This window comes from Bos mutus, chromosome 4 (assembly GCF_027580195.1).
Source record: "Bos mutus isolate GX-2022 chromosome 4, NWIPB_WYAK_1.1, whole genome shotgun sequence".
Taxonomy (NCBI): domain Eukaryota; kingdom Metazoa; phylum Chordata; class Mammalia; order Artiodactyla; family Bovidae; genus Bos; species Bos mutus.
In genome coordinates, this window is record NC_091620.1 from 107,940,772 (window position 1) to 107,967,186 (window position 26,415).

Consider the following 26,415-nt stretch of genomic DNA (forward strand, 5'->3'; position numbering starts at 1 on the left):
ATACACAGTAATAGCCCTCTGAGACCATGACCATGACAAAGCATACACAGAAGTATAAGCTGCTTCAGAGAGAAGGAGTTCTTTAACTGTTAACATATCTTCAGTCGTGTTTATATAAAAAACGTTCCAATTTTATTCTACTTGCAAGCAACATTCAACAGTTTTACCATCAATGAATCCATAAATATCCTTAAATAAATTTGGAAAATAAAGTGAAATATTCATTAATGGCCTCAGGATATTTTTAACACCTGAACAGAGTAATTTACTGCCGAATTAATTTTTCATATGGATTTCTTAAACCATAGTTCAGCGGTAATAGTTTAGAAGTAACACAGTGTTTAAACAGAAAACCATTAAAAAAAAATGTTCCTTAAGTTCATATCTAAATTCAACAAAGGCAATTCAAACCATAGGGGATGCAGAGATCATGACAAAGTACCTACCTAAAGGTGCTTGAGAATTATGGGGAAACACACATAATACATTAGGCCTTGGTGAACCTTATAACAGAAGTATATACGAAATGCTAAGAAAGCCATTGAAGAGAAAACAGATGGCTCACTCAGAAAATCAATACATATATGAGGGCTTCCCTAGCAGTCCAGTGGAAAGGAATCTGCCTGCCAATGCAGGGGACACAGGTTCAGCCCCTGGTCTGGGACGGGCAGGGCAGCAAAGCCTGCATGCCAGAAATACTGAGCTTGCATGCCAGAACTACCAAAGCCCATGCATCTAGAGACCGTGCCCTGCAACAAGAGAAGTCACCACAACGAAGAGGAGCTCCCGTCTGCCGTTACTAGGGAAAGCCCTCGTGCAGCAACAAAGACCCAGCACAGCCAAAAATTTTAAAAATTAGTAATTAAAAAAATATATGTGTGTGTGTGTGTATATATATGTAAGACACCAAAATAACTAATACATGCCATCTTCATCAAATTACTACTTCATGTTACATGAAAAAGGTAATTTCATTGTTATTTGGGCCCAGATATAATGGAAACATACTGAAATTAACATTCCTACGTTGCTACACACTGAACATTCCCACACACTGAACATTCCCCCCAATAAATTTTTCTGAATGAAGTCTATCATGACAATAGTAAAAGATGCACAAGAGTAGAAACAGTAAGGTCCTTTACTGTTTAAAAATGCTCTTTATACCATACACCAATTTGAGAAAAATGCACATCTGAGGTTTTTTTCACAATAATTCTCTAATATTATGAGGAGCACCAAACTTCCAAGCCTTGTACAAACTTACCTCCAGCATTTCACTTAGGCGGACATCTGTTCTTTGCTGAAAAATAACAGAAATGCAAAGGTAAAACCTGTTTCAACCATAAAATTAAATTTTAATTTTTAAAAAGGAACTGGTATATACCAATGTTTTTATCGTTCTCAGAGATTTCAGAAGTCCAATCAGCAACTGACGTTTCCTCTGATTTGCAAGGAGGCCTAAACTAGCTTGAGTAAAACCTTCCTTTGCAATATTCAAGTGTCTGTAAAAATGAGCAATAAATAGTTCAGTTTTTCTAGTATAAGAACCCTATACACACAGAACAATTAGGCAGTTAATGAGACAGTATCCTGGACTGCTCTTAAATTTGGGGATTGTGAGCCCTCTGACCGACTGAACAGATTGACCGATCTGTTCAATGGCTCAAAATAAACCAGCATTACCAGAGTGGTAGGTGGTCTTCTACCAGACTTTAAACTGTTACTAGTTCATCACAAAAAAAGTGCAGAAATTGAGAGCAAGCATTTAGAAACATGTAGAGCAAAAGTTGAGGCAACAATTTTATGCTTGATGACTCTAACCAAAAAAATTTTAAACACACAGAGCAAAAGTTGACATGGTAATTTTATGCTTAATGAATCTGATAATAGAAAAAATGAGACTGTATTTTATATGTGTTTGTCTTTTTTTTAATTTATTCTAGCAATTTGTTTTTATTGCATTTTATAAAAACAACAATCTGTAACATGTTGGAAATTAAAGGAAAAAAAAAAGGCTGGTCCTTCACCAAAGACAGTTTGAGAAGCACTGATTTAAGCAATACAAAAACACTAATATTTGGGGACTTTCCTGGCAATCCAGTGGTTAAAGACTTCACCTTCCAAAGCAGGGGGTGTAGGTTTGATCCCTGGTCAGGGAACTAAAATCCCATATACCTCAGGGCCAAAAAACCAGAACATAAACAACAGAAGCAACATTATAACAAATTTGATAAAGATTTTTAAAATGGCCCACATTAAAAAAAAAAAAAAAACTTAAGAAAACTAATATTTTTAATCCTTAACTAGATTTTAAAACATTTTCCACACACCTTCTTACTGCAGTTTATAAATCATGATGTATGTTCAGTTAATGAATAGCATTCTAGAAACCACAATCGTAATTTAAAAACTCAATTTTCCAAGACAGTTTCTCTTAAATGTTATTTAGCTTAAAGAACAAAGCATCATCAAACACAATACCTCCTCCCATTGGTGCAGATTACAGCAGCTAACTGAAGACCTGTTTGTAATGAGGTAACTCTTTCAAGTTCCTATGGAAAGACGAGGTGTAGGTTACTGTGCAAGGCATTTTATCTTTCTTTCTTATTGATATGGTTCTCTAACAAAAACTTTAGTGGGTTTCAAAGAGAAGCCTGCTTGATAAACAAAGTAACAACAAAGATACCTGAACTTGTACACTGTTGGTATATTTCTCATAAAATCATTTTAGATAACTACTTTGAATTGATTTTCATCATGGCATGTCACAAAATATTTAGGCAGTATTGCTTGTAAGGAAATGTAGACCCATCCTCTTTTCAGTTCAGTTCAGTCGCTCAGTCGTGTCCGACTCTTTGCGACCCCATGAATCACAGCACGCCAGGCCTCCCTGTCCATCACCATCCTCTTTTAGATGGGTGTAAATAAATACTAATAATATATTCGTTTAAATGTTTCTATCCAAGAGAACTTCATAAGATAATGACAAATATGACAAACATGATTTGTTTGCTAAGATGCTTTTACAGTGAATGGCTTTGTTTGAACATAGATATTTCAGTGCATTCTGAAGTCTCTGTTTTTCTGATGAAAAGGCAGATTCAAAGAGACAGTTCCAATTTTATCATATTTTAAAGGCAGACTGAGCAATCAGTGTTGATGATCTGAGTTGCAAAATACACAGAAGCAATTTTCATTGGCTGTTCTTAAGTTAGGAAAACCAAACAGATTAGAGTCAGATATAAAAACTCTTTCATTTCCCATAGTTTGGTAAATTCCCCACATGAGAGAAAAAACCATATACAAACACAACCCAAATAAAATTAATATGTTGCTATAAACTACAGACAAAAGAATAAATATTTCAAATTCCAAGTATAAGTCACTCACAAATTTTTAATATTTTACTTTACAAATAACAAATATTATCCTACCTTGACATAAGCAGGCTGTTTTTCAAGGATTAAATCTGCTACTTTTTTTGAGACCTAGAAGAACATGCCATCAAATAAAGGAAATAAAAGAAAAAGCCTCATGCTTCCTATTACATTTTACATTTAAAGTTTTAGCAAGAACATTCAACAGGGCTTCTCAATCACTCCTACAGCAGATTCTGGCATGCTATGGCCACACACATGTCTCTGTTCACGAATTTAGTAAAAGAGGTATAGCACGTAGCATAATACCTGGTCCTTAATAGAAACTCAATAAATGGTCATTATTACTGTTAATAACATGAGTATCATTATTTGATTTCACTAACATGTGCAAAAGTCTATCTATCTTTAAGGGTACTGGAGTTGCTTTCAAAAGACAGACTTAAGATAAAAAAATATTTAATCTACTCAAGTTACGGAAATACCATCTGGGAAACAGAAAATATCCTTGTCCCCTTTAAACTCTTTGTACTGCATAAGAAGACAAATAGCAATTTGGTCCACTACTTCTGAAAACCTGAAAATATGCTTTTTTGGAGCGCTATGAAGATACTGAAGGTTTCTTGGTCAGTTTCATGAATAATGTTAGTGTATGCAATGTAGAACTCTAATGATCTGGAACACAAGTTTCTTATTTCACAATCTCAGGGACCTCTGCAGCCCTGCACTGAAGGGGCACCATGACCAGCAATGACCATGACCATGCTGAGGGGCACAGAAGGCACTTAGTGACCATCTGCTCAAGAAATACAATCGTATCCCCTGCCCCAACGCAGCTGAGGACAAAACGTTACACACGCGTTCGACTACTACATTAATTCTTTCATGTTTTCTTAATCTGCTCTGAATTTGTGTAGATCTGTATAGACAGGAACTTGTAGGGATGTGCACAGACAGAAACCCACTGAATCTTACCAAACTGTTTTCTGAGTCATTCGTTCATTTGTGTGTGTTCATTGCTTTTTGTTTATTGTTACAGGTTTTTCCATTTTTCTTGTTTTAAATAGACCATGTGGCTATTTTAGCTTCCACGGCACCAGGCAGTGTGCTGAGTGCTTTTCTTGCATTACCTCAATTAGTAATTAGGACAATCTACTGAAATGGGTGACATGTTTCCTTATTTTCCAGGGGGTGTAATCTTAGACACAGTAATAATTCACCCGCAGTAAGTTGCAAGGTCACGGTTCAAGGCCAGGTTGATCAGATTCCAAAGGCCACTATGCTACATGGCCCTTGTGGTGGGATTCATTCCCAAAATACTACTACCACATGAGTTACAGAAGAGGGGGGAGTACATATTAAAACACGCTGAGACCAAAAGGCAAAAGGTGCCACCATCCGCTGAACTCAAATTCTCCAGAACCGCAACATGCTTTTACTATACAAGTGCTGAGGGCTCTTCCCCACGCTACTGCTACCAGCCTCTAGGAGATCTCAGCACCCACTGAGGCCTCTGGGTATAACCCAAAAGATACAGAAGTATATCTTCCTTTGTCTCATGTATTATTAAAGATTGTATGTTAAATTAAAATGGCTGAACGTATTATTACTGCTTTTAGTATTAAAAAATTAACAAGACTACTTACTACCATTATTTAATCTCCTACAGTACTGAGTTTTATAAAAGGAATTCAGCCTAACACACAAAAAACAGAAAATCACAGAATTTTACATCATTAGGTAAAATGCAGGCCCAGCCCACTACTTCACAAATGACACAAGAGATTTAGCAAGGCAAAGTGACTTGCCCAATGTCACACGATTAATAGTGACAGCAGTTCAGACTTTCTGAATCTTAACCCTGTATTCTCTTTGGACCTTTCAACTAGAAGTGGGAGCCTTTACTCTGATATAAGAACATTCTATCATAAAACTGTGGGTTAGGAAAAAAAAAACTATGGATAGGAAAGTCACACACCATGTGACAAGGAGCAATCTAAGCAGGTACTTAGTAATTTGAAAAAAATAAATTCAAAATTCTTTCATCATGTTTAGGATTCCAGAGAAAGAACACCAAGTTCTAGAAGCAAATCTATCAAAGTAATATGAGGGGAACTGAATAGTAAATTTGAATACATATAAATGTATCATTTGAGTCAAAGGCATGTCAAATAATAAGATTTGTTTAAAATGTTAGTGTATTACTGAAACCATAAAACCTGTAAACATTACACTGCTCTGTTGTTTCCTTTACAGTTTTGTCAGAAATGTGTCTTTTACTTACTGCAGCTTGCTGTTGTTTCAATTTGTCTCTGTACTCCTCTAATTCTTGCAAATTGAGAACAGGAGGGAGCTTCTAAAAGGAAAAATCCATAAACAAAGAGTGAAAAAAATCAATTGTTTAGTTTCACTTCCCTGCACACCTAAGTAAGGGATTACAATCTGCACATACAAAAGTGTCACACCTCACACCTCCTGTCCTTCCAACCTCCGCACTAGACCCCAGACACCAGCCTGTATATCTGGTACTAACCCTCTGGGGTTCAAGCTCCACCCTCCCTCTGCTATCTCCACTGCCGCCACCTCCAACCTCCTGGAAATCCCACTCCTGTGGGGACTCCTGGCCCCTAAGCTGGGAAACTCTGCTTCCAATACCTGTAACAGGAAAATGTGAGAAAGTTCCTAACCCTAATTCCCCAGTCTACCAGCCACTGGTATCTCCCTAGTCGTCCACGACAGAACTCAAAACCTACTTCCCCTCTGAAATACGAATGGAAATTAACGCCTACACGTGTAGTGCGATAGTGATGGTTATTTGAAGACACAGATTATACATACTCCGGAGGACAGTATGAAAGTGAAAGTGTAGTCGCTCAGCTGTGTCTGACTCTTTGCAACTCCATGGACTGCAGCCCGCCAGGCTCCTCTGTCCATGGGATTCTCCAGGCCAGAATACTGGAGTGGGTTACCATTCCCTTCTCCAGGGGATCTTTCTGACCCAGTGATCAAACCCAGGTCTCCCGCATTCCAGGCAGATTCTTTACCATCTGAGCCACCAGGGAAACCCAGAGGGCAATATGGGAACTAACAAAAATGCATGCCATGGTGAAGATGGGAAAATACCAGGTTAGACCTCCAGTCTCAGTCAAATGATGACGAAATTTCCGAATAAGCTGGGTACTAGCTCTAGGTACTACATATGAAGCATGTATGCATACAGCATTTGGTTTCATCTAAAACCCAAATTTTACTATTCTGACTTTTTTTAATTCTTATAAATTTAAAATGCCAAAGTTATAAACATTATGGCACAGGGGTATTTTTCACAACTAAATAATGATGTAAATACACTTTCATGATTAAAAGTCTCAGAGCTTTCCTAAACATATTTAGCCAACGTAAAATAAGATAGAGGCAGTACACTAACATAATTGTGTGCTGAGAGTTAAAAATGAAAAATACAAAAATTAACCTTACATTTAAAAAAATAATCTCATCTTTAAACAATGCTGAAAGTTCATTTAATCACAATGTGGTTATCACAGATAGGTCCTAGTATCAAAAATAAATACAATGACCCTAAAAACCATTCATATTTCACTCACAAATTTAAATCACTGAACAAAACTGGCTTTAGATAGGTTTTAATGAATTTTTTTACCTCCAGTTCATATTTAACAATATCAAATGAATCTGTAGAAAAATACACTTGTTCAATACTATTAATTAGTTCTTGTTCAGCTTGAGGGTCACTAGGCTGTTCTCGAAGTTCTCGGAATTCCTCCTTTAAGGGAAAACAAACAAACAAAAAAAAATTATAGCACTTGTAGTTGCTATAATTCTATCTGCACAGAAATAATCATCTGTCTTAAGCCTGACCAATCTCCTGGGAAACACTGACCAAGGAGACAAACTGACAGAAAACAAGAAGAAAGTTTGTGAAAAGTTAGGAAAAAGTCAAACACTAAAAATCACCCATCTATTGGAGGAAAATACTAGCCAGTTCTAAGATTCAGATTTTATTTTCAATTCCTGGTGTATCAACTAGTAGTTGAGAAAATTCAGATGTTAAACAAAAAGAAAAAAAAGTGACTACCTAATACCTATCATATATACACACAGTTTCTTCATCTCAAGTGTGTTAGTCGCTCAGTCGTGTCCAACTCTTTGCGACCCCATGGACTGTAGGGATCCATGGGGTTCCCCATGGAGCCCCACCTGGCTCCTCTGCCCATGGAATTCTCCAGGCAAGAATACTGGAGTGGATAGCCATTCCCCTCTCCAGGGGATCTTCCCAACCCGGGGACTGAACTCAGGTCTTTCGCACTGCAGGCAGATTCTTTACTGTCTGAGCCTCCAGGGAAGCCCTCTCTTCGTCTAACAATGCTCTAGAATCTGTCCCACCACAGATAACCAGTGGACAACATTTCAGTGACTTTCGGGTCACAATCAGTATTGGAACCCTGAACAGATTTTCTGCTGAAAATCTCACTGCTTGGCTAAGAAAAACTTGTTCCACAAAAGGTTCACAAGGGACTTCCCTAGTGGTCCAGAGGTTAACAATCCGCCTTTCAAGGCAGGAGATTCAGGTTCAATCCCTGGTTGGAGAACTAAGATCCCATATACCAAGGGTGGGGCAACTGAGCCCAGGAGCTGTAACTAGAGAGCCTGCAGGTCGCAATGAAAGATCCTGAGTATCACAACTAAGACCCAATACAGTCAAAAACAAATAAATACTAAAAAAAAAAAAAAAAAAAAGGCTCACAAGGTTACTTCTGTACTCCCATGAGGCTTCCTTCAAAGTGTACTGATACTATAATTAATGAACCGATTATGAACCTAAAGCTCTGACAAACTGCTTGCTTTCTAAAGATACATTATGGGGCTTCTGTGGATATGCAACCAAAAAGAGCTTAATAGACAAGTCCTTATCCTTGCATCCTTATCCTATGTAGGTTCACTGCATAATCGGATAAAACTTCAGTTAACTGGGAAATTTCAGTAATACAGATACCCACTTTCTGCCACAGTAATTAATCAAAACATTATTACAGACATATAATTTAATTATTTGGCTTTATTCAAATTAATCTCAAACATTTAAGTACACAAAAAGAAATCAGTATTTAAAATCATTTTACAGTCAAAATAATATTTAACAAGAATTCTTAATGAATCACCACTAATTAAATATACAAAAATTATATGGTTAATTTGAGGACCAAACTTTCCAAGTAGAGGCACTCTAGATTACTTTATTGCAGGGCATAGTTTTCATTTGTAGAAAAGAAAAAAAGGAAGAGCCTAGCTTATATATCTTTAGGATTTTAATTTATATCTTAAATTTATACAATTACTATAAAATTATTTCCTCTCAGTAGATCCAAGCTAAAAGAAAGCATTAGAGCAATAAACCTGAAATTTAATAGTTAACTGTTTACATTTAAAATTCTGATAAATTGAAAACAGAAGGTAAAATCATAAAAACTAAACCTGCCGAATTAAAAGTGCATGAAAAAGAATATGCTTCTTCAGTACCAAAACTCAACTTATAAAAATATACTAACCAAAAACATAAACAGGTTAAAGAGACCGCCATCACTGATTTTGCTGCGATTAGATACAATGAGTGCAGTAAGAAATCCATCATGGTAACAGTGGGAGCTGTATTCCGGTGGGGGTTTATCTACAGCACACTCAGTTGTGCAGCACCTTGGACAACGGCACAGAAGCGTTCCAACAGACTTGTGTTAAACCCACAATATTTGCGGAAGGGTTCCAACTAGTTAGCGTAGCCACAGGCCACCTCCCTGAATACAGTGGAAATCTGAATTGACAGTGAGACATGAAATAGAAAAAGAGATCAGAAATTCCTGGCACTCTCCCTCCCTAAAGGTGCGCAGGCATTTGAAATACCAGCTTCAGACACCGCAAGCTGAGGGAAGGAATAAAGCCCGAGCGAGGGTATGCCTCCCTAGTAATTCCACAGCACCACTGGCAAATAAATGTACTTGGGACTATTCAAACACCAAAAAAACTGAAGATTACAAAAATGCCTAAGAATGAAAACTATCAGATGTGAAACAAGTTGGAAATTCAAACAGACTGCAGTGAATGAGCACTGTCATCTCAAATGTGTAAATGGCATTAACTCCATGCTGAGGTTCTCCCTATATATACTACCTACTGACTAATCAAAGGGAAAGACACAGGTTTTAGCTGCAACTCGGCTATTAACCTTAGTTAATATCAACTTAGTCTCCTCATGCCTATTTTTTTTCCACCTGTAAAGGACATACACACACACTCCAAATGACAGTGAAACAAATATCCAAAGTTATTAAGAATGTCAGAGGGAAAACATGATTTATAAATATCTCACAAATGCTCATTTCACAAAGGTGATATATGTGTAAAAACAAAATGCACAGTCTATATATGTATATAAAAGGTCAAATGCCATTCCTTCGTAGAACACTAAGCAATTATATCACTGAGAGCAGAGAGACTAAAAAGAATTTCAAAGAAGTGACATGCAACACTTAAACACTGGACTAAGTAACCTGGAAGTGAGGGAGAGAGAAAAATCAAGAAAGATAGAAAAAGAAACACAGCACACAAAGCAGAATTCAACCAAAACAAATGCCTGACGCCATGTCCCTATAAAACACCCTCTCCTTTCAGGGGCTCCTGTTTGAACACACACGTCTGACCTCAGTCAGAACACGCTCCGTTCTGCCTGGAAGCATGATCACCGTGTTCCCTTTAATCCCGCTGCACTGCTGTCTGTAAGACTCAGCCACTACCCAATCTCTCTCTAAACGTCTCATTGCTGTCAGTGCCGGCGGCTCCATCAGATTACACACTTCTTGAGGATGGAGGCTTTTCTTTATTCTCCATCATTTGCTCCCAAGTGCCAAGGCACACTGTAGATAAAAATCATGGATCAAACTAAAACTAATTTACACAGTGAATCGTATTTAAAAAAAAAAGGAATATAAGAACAAAGGGAAAGGAAGAGACTGTATCTTCTTGTTTTGATAGTCAAAATTATCCACAAACTCCTAAGGAAAGGCTTCTTTCTTCTAAATAGAAGTAACAATAAATGTAAAATGATTGTAGGAATATTTTATGCATATAAAGTAGAAAAATAAAAAAAACAGCTAGACAGTATAGTCCTAAAACAATCACTCCATAATTTTACCATTATGTAAACTGGTTCCCTAGGATTGGAAATGTACAAAAGTATTAATTCTTCACCTAAAACAGAACCAGTTTTGCAAGCCAAACCAGTTTTGCCGCATATATATGCATGCGGCAAAACTTTACATAAACAAACAAAAGATTCCCTACAAAACAAATTTAAAGGTATAATCAGGGGAGTAGAATAATAAATGAAACTCCTCAAGCCAATATTAAACTATGCAATGTTCTTAAAAGTTACAAGAAGATTAGATGCCTTAACTATGTTTGGTAATAAAGTATTTTAGTCTTATGGACTGCTATTAAGAGTACAGTTTTTTAGAGAATTTTTATAGTAAAGTTTATGACACATATAACATTATTATTAATATTAATATTATTAATATTAATAATAGTGGTAGGAATGCTCTGCAAACTTTGAAAATCCAAAAATAATTCATCAGCAACTACAAACTATCCATCAAACATGTCACAACTTGCCTACTAAGGGTGGGTAATCAACTACACCTCAAATAAGTACACAAATGTCACCCCAGAATTAAAGCCGGAGAAAAACTACAATTAATGAGCTTAATTGTAAAGGACATAGAAACAAAAATACAAATGTCAAAAAAGAACAAATCAAACCTCTCTCCCACATTATCATCAGGAAATAACCTGCCGACTAGCAAAGCTCCATTATCTCTTATTTCCCAGTCAAGTCACACATCCCCATTTTAGAACTTTTTTAATTAAAGTCCTACTATGTAAAAATCCTCTATGCTAGGTCATAAAGAAACAAAGATGAGTAAAATACGGCTCTTTGCTCAAATAGCTGCTGAAGTAATAGATGAACAAATGACAATGCAAGGCAGAACAAAAAGGAAATACAAACAAAATGAAGGGCATTAAGGGATTGTAAGCTACCATCTGATGGAAGTGGTGGCATTTACAGAACATGAGAAACGGTAAAATTTAAAATATTAGAGATTGGGGGAATAAGGGTGAAAAAATAAAGCGAAGCAGAAGTAAAAGCAGCAGAGTGGGAAGGCATACAACAGGTTAAGTAACAGTGGATGACTTTCCGCAGGGCAGGAAAATGTCATGGGGGAGAGACGACCTGGACACCAAGAGCCAAGAAAACGGAACAACCGTGATGCTGTTAAAATTCAACACACTTTCATATAAACTAGGACCACATTCTTCCTTTACTAAAAATATCTTAACACATTACCATGGTGCCAGATGCTATATCCAAAAACAAGCATAAACATTCAACATTTTCTTAACATAATACACCAAGCAGGAATATTTTGGGAAAGTGGTAGATAATGCAGAAGTCATTCAGAGTTTTAGAGGCTGTCTCTTCCAGCAGTCACAGTACACCATAAGGTTGTATATAATATATACTACCTAGCCTGTTCTTCTATTCTGATCATCTCTGGGATAAAGCTACATGAACGTATTAATACATATAAAAATGCATATTGCAAATGTAACTTTTTGAAAAAGAAAGAAAATCAGAATAGAAATTTAAGTCAACATCTTTGATTTTGGCCAAGCCATGTTTCCTCTCAACATTACAACAAAAGGTCATATGAGAACTGGGGATTCAAGTCTATAAAACAATTGGAGCCCTCAAGTGTAAAGGTGTTATAGAACATTTCCAATATATCTATGGTTTCCAAAGAAACCAGGCTATAACTTTACAAAACTATCTCCTGCTTAAGGGTTCACCTCTTAAGGGGAGGACATATTCAAGTCCAGGAGGGAAAAGAAAAACTACAAATTTTATATTGAATCACTACTTTCAGATTATCCAAAATACCACACTAATTAAAAATATCAACCCAGGCTCAGGCTTTCAATCCTATTCACTTTTGTAAGTGTAAAAAGTTAGTTATGACAGCTTAACAGTTCTCCTTAACATTATTCGGTTCAATATTCTCTTTGAAAAGTAATTTAATTTTTAAACCCACAGAACAGCCTGGAAACTTATCATCTTCGGTAGTAGGTTTTTATTCAAATAAAAAGGTGAATGCAAAAATCTTCATTTCACAGGTCAGCTTTCAAAATCCTGCAGAAAAATGTAAAGTAGAATAAAAAAAGAAATGCAAACCAACTTCCATTTCTGTACATAGTTTACCAGACCATAGTTCACATTCTATACCAGAATAAATATAGAATGCATTGTATTGGGCACAAGTGAGGGAGTAAAGAAAGTTTGCTCTTACACAGCATGAATTTAGGTTTGCCAGGACAAAAGGTTTATTTGTCTGCTTGCATTTTTCATGAGTCAACAACAACAACAAAAAGCTATTCTGTTATAATAAATACTAAAAACAGAAATCACAGTCTTACTAAAGTTAACATCACATTAGAGTTCTAATTGAGAACAAAACAGGATTATCAAAAACTATACAGAGCTTAAAGGAAGAACAAAAACAGAGTTTTCAATATGCAGTCAGTATTATAAAAATCATAAATCACTGAAATTTTCTGTTTCCAAATGAAATAGGATTCAAGATCACAAATACCCTAAAACTATACATCTACCAATGTAAGTTTATAATGAATTGACAGATGTCTGATTACGTTGGGAAAATGGCATATTTTCTTAAAATTATTATTAGAACAACAATAATCTATCAAAGCAGCTGGTTTATCATCTTCTGTGTGTTTTAAATAAAACATAGCTTTTCAAGCCAACTCTGTTTTCTTCAGGCTGTCAGTGCCATCTAGTGGAATATTATTAGCACTACAATTTGAAAGGTTTTAGCAACATGATTTATAGATTTTTATAAAAAGGTTATTATTAAAGTAGCATTTTAATTCTTTCCTCAAAGTAACAACCCAAATGTACACATATTTGTCTTTAAAGAAAGATATATTGAAGAAAAACTGATTTTATTCATAGAAATACACTGAATTATTAACATGTAATAAAAATCACAAAACGATCAAGCCAAACTTTCATATTTGATACGCTGCCAAATATTTTTACTTATTTCTCTTATTCAATAGCTATGCTATTTTACCCCAAGTTTATTCCTATGATAAAGAAACCATTAAAGCTAACTGCTTTGGAGGGAGGCATCAAATATACATCTATTTTTAAAAGCTATCTTTAAAAATGTCTCAACTTCAGTGAAAACTATCAAGCTATTTGCCACATGCCTGTCAAGCTAAAGCTGACTACAAGACACATAAACTGAAGCACAGAGACAAGTCCAGTGTCTAAGCCTTAGGTTAGGGCTTCCGGTTTTAGTTTTCAAACACCTGATCAGACCCTCTCTTTACAAGAATTTCTTTTAAATTGAGATTTCTACCTATTCTGAGAAAAGATATCATAGCACCTTCAATCCCAGTGTCTAATGACCTTCCAATTCCTTCACCTTCGACAGCCAATAAAATCCTCAGTCCTAAATCCTGTTTCTTAAATGTCTCTCAAATTTTAACTTTTCTTCATTTCCTAAACCTCATATCATCTTTTTAATCAGTATCCTGGCACAGGACTGCCACTCAAAACTCTATCTGTACACTAGTTATCCTTCAAAAACAAATTCATCGCCAACTCTAGAAGACCCAGCACCCACATCTGCCTACCCCCATCATTTCCTAGCTGTGCTACCACTATGCATCCTTACTAGAGACCTCTACTGTATCCTCCCACGTTGTCTATTTTTGCTTGTCTCTTTTACTCAGGTTGAGGTAGGAACAGAGTCTTGTACTTCTTTGCATCTTCATAACTTAGTAACTGCCTGGGTCAATGAATCATTGCCAAAAGCACAATAAATCATTGCCAGATCTTTTATGATCTGCTAGAAAGAGTGGTTAAGAATCCCAAAGCATCTAAAGCCAAGAGAAGCAGAATTTCATTAATGATTAAAAAGAACACAGATAAACATTTTTATCCATGAGTGCCTAAGAAAAATTCTAAATAATTTTGCAGATCCACAGTCACAATCCCTCTCGGAACCACCTGCAGAAGATACCTGTCTTAAATGAAACATAATCATAAATTCAAAGTTTTTATCCCAATCACTAAAGCTAAAAAAGTCTCCTAGTCAAAAGTGTTAAAACTAATTCTGTCTATATCAGACAGTAATATACTCATCTTCTTTAAAAAAAAAAAAAAACTGCTCAGTTTATTCTTTTGATTGTATTTTTATGTCATATCTCTCCTACAAATATTACAATAGAGATACTAAAAAACATCAGTGCTAAAAGGGCTCTAGTTTAATCACATTTTCACAGATGAGGAAGCTGAGGTATAAAGCTATTAAAATGACTTCCCTTTAATAATAAGCTAAACGTTTAAGTCAATACTTGAACCAGCTCTCCTGGCTCTTATTCCAGCACTTTCCTCATGTCTTGGTAAAGTTCTGAAAATAAAGCTCTGTAATTAGGGTCATTTTAGGAGTCTTTTCATGGATACTAAGAAGTCAGTCAATCCATTTCTCTTACTTCACAGAGGTAGTCTAAAAGCTAGCATACACTCTACCCGAAATCCCAGAATGTTATATAGTAGAAATGCCACAGAATAGGTAGGTACTCAATAAATATTTGTGGACTAAATTAGGCATACAAAAAATATTTTCTTATATTTAGACAAATATATTTTCAGGTTTTGACAGAAACAGATTTCTTTTGGCTCCACACCCTATATTTTCCTTTAATGAAAAAAATCAAAGGCATAGCTAAACCAACGATGCAAGAGTAGATGCAGCAGAATCCTATTTGTATTCATGAGTCAGTAAGATCAAGGCCTGAAAAAAAATGAAACTAACCCCATCCCCCAAAAATCCTTATTGTTAAGGAGGCAGTATTTCAGTAAAAATTCATAAATAATATTAGTATTAGCTCTCTTTTTCAGGTTTATGACATGTAACTATTCCAACCAGTCCATTCTGAAGGAAATCAGCCCTGGGATTTCTTTGGAGGGAATGATGCTGAAGCTGAAACTCCAGTACTCTGGCCGCCTCATGCGAAGACTTGACTCATTGGAAAAGACTTTGATGCTGGGAGGGATTGGGGGCAGGAGGAGAAGGGGATGACAGAGGATGAGATGGCTGGATGGCATCACTGACTCGATGGACATGAGTCTGAGTGAACTCTGGGAGTTGGTGATGGACAGGGAGGCCTGGCGTGCTGAGATTCATGGGGTCGCAAAGAGTCGGACACGACTGAGTGACTGAACCAAACCGATGGGAAGTTTACCTAAAGCCTAGATGTAGATTTATAAAGTTCAGGTATTTTTAAACCATGATTCAGCAAGTCCTTTCAAATAGTCCTAATAACTTCTGTAACTACTAAACACGTGGCTATTACAATTATTACATACTATAATAAGTTTTGGTCTTAATTTTTCAGAATTCTTATAACCAATTATCTAAAAATCTTTCACATGATTCAAACAGTATATATTTCCTTAAATGAATATTCAGTCAATAGATACAGTATAGATTAATTTCTTATAGCCTTATCTGCTACACCAAAAAAATCCCATTAATTTGAAAAAAACAGTATCCATTTCCCAAAAATAAAATTTTAGATCATTACTAACTCTTTATTCTACTTTCTTCCCCACAAAAACTGTCAGGAATACTACCAAATTTTTATCTACAACAGTTTCTGTGGTCCCCCTCTCTTTCTCCACATTGCACGCGCAGCTTGGCCAATGGTGCCCAAACACAGCTCCTCACTGGACTCGGCTGGGGATCATTAAACACTACGGATGCCTAGCCCCACCCCCCACGCAGTAATGAGAATGGGGTACCTCAGCGGTAAAGAATCTACCAGCAACGCAGGAGAGGTTCAATCCCTGGGTTGGGAAGATCCCCTGGAGAAGGAAATTGCAACCCATTCCAGTATTCTTGCCTGGAGAATGCCATGGACAGAGGAGGCTGGCGGGCTACAGTCCATGGAGTCACAGGAGTCAGACATGACTGAGCGACTAAGCAACAACAATGGCCTGGGTACTAGCAATTCTAATGTGCAACATGTGTGCACCACTGACCTCGGCTCTGAAGTACTTCAGCTATGATTTTTATTATTATTATACTTTACAATATTGTATTGGTTTTTTTTAATCTACCTCAAAGTTTTCCTTTCCTATGGCAAATTCTGAAAAGTAATCCTTTTTTCTTTTTTACCTTCTATACTATTTTCTCCACCCAAATCCTAAATTTCCAGTATATGGATTATTATTGACTTGCATCTCCTCTAAAGATTGGATACAGTGTCATCTTGTCTATAAAATACAGAAACTGTACCAGATGATTTCTAAGGTTTCTTCCATTCAGAATTTATATAGTACTCAAAAGAAAAAAAAAAAAAATCAACAGTACTTTCTAGGTTATCAAGCTCCCCTGGCGCCCTTCCTCAGTTCTCCTTAACTACCCTCCTTTTTCTGCGTTGAACCATATGAAATCAGCCAATATTAAACCATTTCTAACCTAAAACACAGCCATTTCATATGCTCCGTCTTAATAACACCTCCTGCTTTCCCTTTATACAAAACATACCCAAGCTAAACTTTCTTTCTTTCTTGAAAACCCCAATGAAATCTCAATTCCCTGTTATAACTTAGAAAGACACGATGACATGAATAGGCAAAAGAAATGGGTCCAGTCCTGGAGATAAAAGGTGCTTTTTTCTTTTTAATGGTCTACCCATACTTGAGTAAGGGAAAGCTATTAAATGAATTAATGCTTAAAAGTTTCTCTAGGCTAAAGGCTAAATTAAAGCAGAGATACTACAGTTTACCTAAATTGCCTTCTTAGTGTGTGTCTATCAGACTACTGCCCCAGGCTTAACCATCACTCGAATCATTTACACCTGTTGACCCTGTGATTTCAGACTGTTCTCCCAGAGCCCACCATCTCAAAAGTACACACTGCCAAACATATACATGTATCTATTCTTTTTCAAATTCTTTTTCCATTAGGTTATTACAGAATATTGAGTAGAGTTCCCTGTGCACTAATCAACTATGTGAGTGGGTGAAGTCGCTCAGTCGTGTCCGACTCTTTGCAACCCCATGGACTGTAGCCTACAAGGCTCCTCTGTCCATGGAATTTTCCAGGCAAGAGTACTAGAGTGGGTTGCCATTTCCTTCTCCAGGGGATCTTCCCGACCCAGGGATCAAACTCAAGTCTCCCGCATTGCAGGCAGACGCTTTACCATCTGAGCCACCAGGGAAGTTTATACTCCAATGTAAAACATAAAAATTCTTAAAAAAAATTTTAATAAGAAAATATACACTGCTGATCACTGACAGGGAGAGAGTTGGGAGTCAGTAAGAAGACTGTAAAATAAGATCATTATAAATTCACTACCTACCACTACTGGAAAGACATCATGAGCTCATGGTTTAAAGACAACAGAAAATTCTATGCAATACATTATTGTATTTTTTTTTAAAGGGGCTCACTCATCAGTTTCACTGTGGTTCTGAAACATCTAATGCCATCTAATTCAAGGCATGTTCATAATGCCTGATACACTTTTTTTTAAGTCAAAGAAATAGAAAATGACCTGTCAATTAGGATTAATGGTTATCTCTCAATTCCCAATTTTATCACATCCAACAGTCTTTTATAACACTATGTATAACGGTTCAAAATGCCTCTATAAGGCTTCTGTCTGAGCCATTTCATGCAAAAGGGTTGGTCAGAATTTCATCATATTTGGATCTGACCTAATATTAAAAAAGCAGTAAAAAAGCTAAGCAGTAAATACAAAATTCACTTTAGGGGGTAAGGTGCCTCAAAGAGGTGGGAAATCCTCCTCCTAAGCAGCTGACACAGAGGTGTGATGAGGGGCCCTGTGACGGCCAGTCAAGAGAAACAAGCCCTTGTACTAAGCTGCCAGGCACAGAAAACAAACAGTTTCAGATATGATCCCCAAATTGAAAACCACAAGAGCAGACATTCAAAACTGGCTTTGATCTGTGCCGGAGCTACTGCAGACCGAGGCAGCTCCAAGCAGTGGGGCCCCAGAGTGAGGCACAGCAGGGACTGGTTTATTTAACAATGGCTAATACTCCTCCTGGGGGGGAGCCAGCTAGCTTTCAAATAACACCTATTAAATTTGTAGATGGCCAAGTTCACATGAATATCAGGGGATTAAAATCCAAGATATCTACAATTTAGTATAAGCTATGCTTTAGCTACTTATTCAAATATCTCTGCTTCATCACGAAAACATAATTTACTATGATTTGGAGCTCAGTGTTACAGCATAAAAAGTAAATCATTTCATTTTATTTATCTGAATTACAGCAGATGAATCAATACGTTTCATTTATATACATATATATATATATATCACTGCTTTCGGGCAAAGAATTTGATGTAGTAATCAACTCTAAATTTATCAATTTCGCATTTTCTGCTTCACAATAATGAATCATACTGCATCCCAATGAGGATGAGAGCAAAAACAAGCCCCAAGCCTATTGCATTATAAAACTTTACCCAGCTCATCACAACAACCATATGCCTGTGGGAGGGAAAAGCTTCTGTGAATCAATTAGTATCCGAAGGCAATACTATTTTCTTCAGGAAGCAAAAAGTCACGCTCACTCATGTAGATCAATACCTTTCCAGGGACCCGGAGACTCTCAATGGCACCAAGATCACTGAAGCTCTCTGGAGGACTTTTCAGACCCTTCAAAAAAGAAAAAAAGATAAAAAAGAGAAGAATTTCAACTGTGCTGCAGAACTGTAACATGAGAGAAAATACTTTTTTGCTTGTCTTGTTATATTACCACCAAGTTTAATGATTTTGATGTGCAGATATGTGCGATTTGTTTATCTCCTTGAACAGTTGCTTTTTAACATTTTATTGTATAAAGAGAACTGCAGGAGGAGTCAAAAATAAGCTGCAAAGCCTTCCCCTTCTTTCACCGAGACCATCAGCTGATAGCAAAAGACTTTCCATTCATATTTCTCAACCCTAAGTTAGACTATACTTACTGAAATAAAAATCACCATTTTAAAAAGACATGCTCCTGTTGTACAATATATAGAATATGTTTCTAAAAATAGCTGTCACAATACATACAGTCCTATTATTAAATCAAGGAAAGATGTACTTTTGGAAATTCAAGATAAAATCACTATATGGCAACTTCATACCTAACGGCTGAAGTCTGAGTTAACCATTATTCAAAAACAACCAAAAGAGAAGAAACGTGGTGACAAAAGCATTCCATAAAAGCACTTATCTATGAGTCAGGACCAAATTCATTTGCCAAATTGGACCTTGGCAAAAAGGTCCCAGCATTATGACTGAGCTAAAAAGATTTTTAAATAATGATACATTTTTAAATGATAAAGGCTTAATTAATACATAAGTAATCCTTAGGATTTACCTTATCACTCTCATCAATGTACCCAATTCATACTATATAACTGAGAGTTAAACCTCACGTCTCACTGCTTTAGCTCTTTGGTGCTTTGTCTCTTCCAGGTTCCCTTGGGGCTCAGTGATCAATAATCTGCCTGCCAAGCCGGAGACCCAGGCTCGATCCCTGGGCCGGGAAGATCCCCTGGGGAAGGAAATGGCAACCCACTCCAGGATTCTTGCCTGGGGCATCCAATGGACAGAGGAGCCTCGCGGGCTATGGTTCATGGATGACGTAGCAAAGAGTCGGACGCGACTGAGTGACTATACAACAACTTTCTGCATTCAGGGATTCTGATTCAAGAATTCAGGGATTCTGAAAGGCTCATTTGTGCACCAAAGAAAGTTATCAAGACAGAAAGAAGTGCGCAATTTAAATTTTCTTTTAAAGCCTCTTTTTAACATAGGCTATTCAAAGCAGACCCCTAAAATCCCTGTAATAATAGTCTGGAAGCAAAATCAGCCCGTACATGAACTTAAGGAGAGATTTATGCTGTTGAGTTTTTGTCCTTTAGCTATCCTATACTGGTCTTCTGGTGTCCATAGCAACCAAAATATATGGCACATTTATTTGAGACTTAGAGTAGAACTTACTCATCTTTAAATTATAGAGGTGTATATTTTATCTTCCCTAATATAAAATATTGCTAATCATAGCTATAATTTTTTTATGACAAGGTGCTCTGCTTCATCCCCAATCTTCCATTTTCCCCAGAAAATGCCCCCCTCCACCCACCTTCTCTCCCTCTTCTCTCTCTCTTCTCCATCCATACTCTCTCCCTCTCTCGTCCTCTCTCATTCTCCCCGTCTTCCTCTCCCCGCACCCTTCTCGCTCTCTCATTCCACCCCACCAAACCAACACCCCACTTTCAGAGCTCCTCTATGAAATTTTCCTAAATCATATGTTTCAAAGAAACACTATTTCTCAGCATCACCTACGGACCAGCTCCATCACCTAGGAAGTTTTTTCCTAAGTCCCACCACAGATCTAATAAATAGGTATTTCTGAATTAGGACAAGGAATTGCATTTTAACAAGCAACCCAGGTGACTGCTATCATTGCTAATGTTTTGGAAACCCTGCTAACATTTCCCCACACCTCTGCCAAAGTAGCAAAGTTTTAAATAGTAAACACACCTCTCTCTCTGGACCCAGGAGAAGGGAAAGACCAAGTTCTGTTTGCCTCTCTAGCCTAGGGCTAGCACAATTTCAGAACAGAGTAAACACCAAAGCAATTAGTAACTTCTTTGGAGCCTCGGTTAAGCTCCAACCTCCAGCTAATTAAAACCCCGTTCCCATGAGAACATGAAACTGACCTTAAAATGAAGTTCCTAGGGAAATCTGCAGGAATAAGAAAAGCATATGGAAGCTTAAGGGCTTCCCAGGTGGCACAGTAGTAAAGAATCTGCCTGCCAATACAGGAGACGCAAGAGACATGGGTTCAATCCATGGGTTGGGAAGATTCCCTTGGAGTAGGAAATGACAATCCACTCCAGTATTCTTGCTTGGAAAATTTCATGGACAGAGGAACCTGGTGGGCTACAGACCATAGGGCCGCAAAGAGTCAGCCAGGACTGAGCATGCGTGCACACACTGAGGCTTAAAGTCTTACAACGAGTGAGAAAATTAAAGTGTGAAACTACTGGTGCATGTGTGTTTTCTTCCTTGTCCCAGTTTCTCACCAATAGTCATCATTAAGGGCATGGCACCAAAAGTGGTGAAGAGGGCAAGGCTGGATTACAGAATTACCCCTTGGACTGCAAGCAGATCAAACCAGTCCATCCTAAAGGAAACCAACCCTGAACACCCATTGGAAGGACTGATGCTGAAGGTGAAGCTCCAACACTTTGGCCACGTGATGCGAACATCTGACTCACTGGAAAAAACCGTGAGGCTGGAAAAGATGAAATAACCCTGATGCAAAAGGAAAAGGGGGTGACGGAGGATGAGATGGTTAGAGAGCATCACTGACTCAATGGATATGAATTTAAGCAAACTCAGGGAAAGAGTGGTGGAAAGAGGAGCCCCGCATGCTATAGTGCATGGGATTTCTAGGAGTCAGACCCGAATTAGCAACTGAACAACAAAATACATTTTATATACACACACTTATATGCATTCATATACACATAAATAAAACTTCATAATTTGATTCAAAACCACAACCAATCCTAAAGTATCTTTTTAAAATATAATGTTCATGCTTTTTAAACAAACCATTTGTTTAACCAACCTAATAGAAATTCTTGGAAGAATATATCAGGTGTCATTTTCTCTTTCCCCAGAGTTATGAGGAAAGAACCCAATGTCTAAAACAAGCAAACAAGTGGTATATACCAGCATCTAGAAAAACACCTTGCCTCCAAGTTAGTTATCACACAATAATTTGCTACTAATATGAATATGTGGCAATTTTCCACCAAACGTACAAAATAAAAGTAATAAAAACTGGAAACCCTATATCCATGTTAGGAAGCAAGGGATTCAAAGAATGGCTTCTGCCATCTTGAACAACCTGCCTATCCTCATAGTCTAATGACAGTAACAATAACTCAGAGGCTCTTATAAGGGATAAAGGAGGTAACATACACAAGAGGCCACAAACAGAGTCTGGTACATGGTAAACACCCTTTAAGTGTTCACCATTATTCTGAACATCACAGAGAAATGCTTTTATCTCATCAAGACAGAAACCAAGAGTTAGGTAAATGCCTCAAAGCATAATATCTGACACTCATCCGTATTTTAGGATTATAGATCTGATTAGCAATTTTATAAATCTCTATTAACAAATATGAAGTCATCATTTTTATTTTATCTTCACCTCTTTAAAGCACCTCTTTAAAGCAGGAAGTCATGGTTATAGCTATGCTGCTGCTGCTGTTCAATCGCTAAGTCGTGTCTGACTTTTTGTGACCCCATGGACTGCCGCACGCCAGACTCCTCAGTCCTCCACTATCTCCCGGAGTTTGCTCAAGATCATGTCCAGTGAGTTGGTGATGCTATCTAACCATCTCATCCTCTGCTGCCGTCTTCTCCTTTTTGCCTTCAATCTTTCCCAGCATCAGGGTCTTTTCCAACGAGTCGGCTCTTCACATCAGGTGGCCAAAGTATAGGAGCTTCAGGTTCTATAACTATAGCGCTCTGCCTTTATTAAATTGAAACTTTCCCTCTAATCATTAGCCATTGTTGGATTTTCTTTTGTATCTGGTTTTTGTTTTCATAATTTCCCTATACAAAATCCATCATACATAATACCTGCCTCTGCAACTTTCTTTGCCGAATCAGATTACACTTCAGATTTACTTCTGTTTCGTCTACGTGAATCTTCAGCTTCCATTGATGAGACCAGCAACGTAGGTCCCAATGGTCAAAAGAAGCATGTAATGTGGTTTGTGATTCCTTCTCTTTTCAAGCAAAAGTTTCGGCAAAACTCAGAGTGTTTACACTAAGCCCTCGGTTTCTCCCAAACCCACCCGCATCGGGCATTCCTCCTCACCACCTTACCGCAGCACTGCTGTGAGGTCACCAGTGACCTTACTGCTGCTCAGGGCAGAGGCGCACTCCCATTCTCACCCTCCATGGCCCACGTGCAGCATTTAATACAGCTGATCACTCCCTCTTCTTTTCGGTTCTTTACTTGGACCTAACTGGTTGGGATGGTCTCTTTATCCAACAGATATGTACTGAGCATCTGCTACAGGAGAGGCGCTCTTTGGGATGCTCCTTGGGATGCAGGAGAACACTTCCAGGGGGATGCTGCTCACCTCACTGCTCCTTCTCAATCTGCTTTCCTAAATCCCGGAGCTCAGAACACGGAGTCCTCAAAAGCTCCAACTGTGGACTCTTGTTTTATTTCTACACTTATGCCATTGGTGATCTTAGCCAGCAAACACACCCTCCTTATACTCGTGACTCCTGCATGTTTACCTATACCCTGGATTTCGCCTCAAAAATTCAAGCTCTTTCAGCCAACTGCCTACTTTCTTCCTCCAAAAGCCAAGAGGCTTTCAAATGAACAAGTTTAAAATCTTGCTTCCTTCCTTCAATCTGTTCCTCCCTCAGTCTTACCCAGCTCAATTCAATTCTTCCAGCTGCTGGGGCCAAAACATTTGGAGTCACCCTTGAAGTTTCTCTTTCTTTCACAGCCCAAATCCGATCTATTAAGAAATTCTGTCAACTCCACATTCACAATATACCCACGATCTGACCTTTTCTCAACACCTCCACTGCTAGCATCCTGAGACAGGCCCACGTCCTGTCTCACTTGCATTACTGTATTAGCATCCTTACTGGCCGCCCTGGCCTTACCATGAGTGAGAAGAGAAGTAGCGAAGATGAGATGGAGATGAGACTCTATGTGATCTGGCTTCCTGCCCTCACTCTCTGACCTCATCTCCTACCATTTCTCTCGTCACTCACTTCACGCCTCCCACACTGGCCTCTTGCTGCCCTTCAAAGACACTCCTGCCTCAAGGCCTCTGCATCTGCTTTTCCTTCCACCCAGAATTCTCCTTCCCAGACAACCCCAGAGCTCGCTCCCTCACCTCCTTCAGGTTTTACCTCAAGTGTCACCTTCTCAGAGAGGCCTTCTGTGGCCACCGTATCTAAAAAGCACGTGCCGCGTGCGCTCAGTTGCTCAGTCATGTCCGACTCTTTGCGACCCCGTGGACTGTAGCCTGGTGGCTTCTCTGTCCATGGGATTTCCCAGGCAAGAATATTGGAGTAAGGTGCCATTTCCTCCTGCAGGGGATCTTCCAGACTCAGGGATCAAACCTACATCCCTCATCTCCTGCATTGGCAGGAGGATTCTTTACCACTGAGCCACCTGGAAAGCCCCATCTAAAAGTTATACATGACTCTAAATCGCCAACAACTCCCAGAACTCTCTATCCTCTATTCCTCTGAAATGTGTATCACCATGACTGCCTTCACACGTCTGTTCTGTTACTGCTGCATTCCCCACACTTAGAATGGTGCCTGGTACATAGAGTTTGGTAAGCACATGTTGAACAAACTGAAAGAACAGAGGCCAGCATCATGGAGAAAGCAGAACAAAGGAACTCATGTAAAGAGAGAGAGCTAACAAAGGCTGCTCTACACTCTCCTCCAAACCAAGATCCTTGGAGAGCTGAAATGCCAAAAAGTGTCAGAGACCTTAATTTCCTACCTCTTCACATTAACAGCAATATATTATCAGCATATTCTTTAGCCCCTCCAAAAAGAAACATCTTTATTTGTATTTATTTGTAATACTGCTATATTTAACCTAACAATAAACAGTATAAATAAAATTCCCAATGCTAGGCAGCACCCTACTTTCGTACCTCGTAGATTCATAAAAAGTGTATGAATAATGATTAAATATGAGGCTTCTCTGATGGTTCAGACAGTAAAGAATCTGCCTGCAATGCAGGAGACCCAAGTTTGATCCCTGAGTCAGGAAGATCCTGTACTGAAAGGAATCACAAACCACTCCAGTATTCTTGCCTGGAGAATCCCAAGGACAAAGGAGCCTGGTGGGCTACAGTCCATGGAGCTGCAAAGCATCAGACATGACTGAGCAACTAACACACACAAATATGTGGAAGTCAAGCCATAAACAAATATAATTAGGATGACCTTAAAAATCTGTGTGAAACTCCTAATTTTACCTCACCTCCTATATAATACAGTTCCAACTTTTTGTATGTGTTCTTTAGCTTTTTTTTTTTTTTTTTATCCCAACTAAGCACAGATTTTACCTGCTCAATCTGATAAACAAATGACTGAGGCTGAAGAGTCACCATTTTCAGAACAATTTCACTACATTCGGGAGACATAAGGTTATTATCACTGGTTATCTGGGCTTCTGTATTTTTTCTCTCTCACTCACTCTTACAAAGCAGGGTTAGAAAACAAACCAACCAAAGTACAATGATGGCAATGTTGACTACGCGGAACCACCAGCAAGCAACAGGAGACGGCACCAAACTTAGCTGCTGCACAGAAGTCCAAATTCAGCATGCCAGAGGCAGTTTGGGGGCATCAGTGGGATAATGTACAGAAGTGTATATTGTTTTAAAAGTCAAATGGCTACCAAAGCTAGCCTGAAATCAACAGTTGCTTGAGTTTCTGCAATGGCCAGCTTCCAGTTTTCCCACTTTTCCACCATCAATGCAGCCACTGAGATAATCTCTGTGGTTATGCATTTCTTTGTTAGCCCTAGGAACTGTTAACTCCTTTATCTCTTTACTTTGATCTAATATAAACACTGCTAGGAAAGCCCCATGTGATACATGCAATCATTCCTGTTAGAAAGATGTGAAAACAGATGTTCAAAAAAGGTAATAATGGGGCAAGGATAGCCTCTTCATGAAATGGAGCTGGGGAAACTGGACAGCTATGTGTAAAAGAATGAAATCAGAACACTTCCTAACACCATACAAAAAGATAAACACAA

The 26,415-nt window shown here is 38.0% G+C and overlaps 1 protein-coding gene across 1 annotated transcript in view; it reads right to left on the reverse strand.

Annotated features, from left to right (window-relative positions):
• Positions 1-26,415, reverse strand: part of VPS50 (VPS50 subunit of EARP/GARPII complex) — a 131,780-nt gene that overhangs the window by 102,680 nt on the left and 2,685 nt on the right. The window contains exons 2-8 of the mRNA XM_070369843.1: positions 19,167-19,235; positions 7,042-7,164; positions 5,665-5,736; positions 3,438-3,491; positions 2,485-2,555; positions 1,388-1,505; positions 1,268-1,303 (exon numbers count right to left, since the gene is read on the reverse strand). Of these exons, the coding sequence (XP_070225944.1) occupies positions 1,268-1,303; positions 1,388-1,505; positions 2,485-2,555; positions 3,438-3,491; positions 5,665-5,736; positions 7,042-7,164; positions 19,167-19,235 (543 nt within the window). The remainder of the gene's footprint in view (positions 1-1,267; positions 1,304-1,387; positions 1,506-2,484; positions 2,556-3,437; positions 3,492-5,664; positions 5,737-7,041; positions 7,165-19,166; positions 19,236-26,415) is intronic.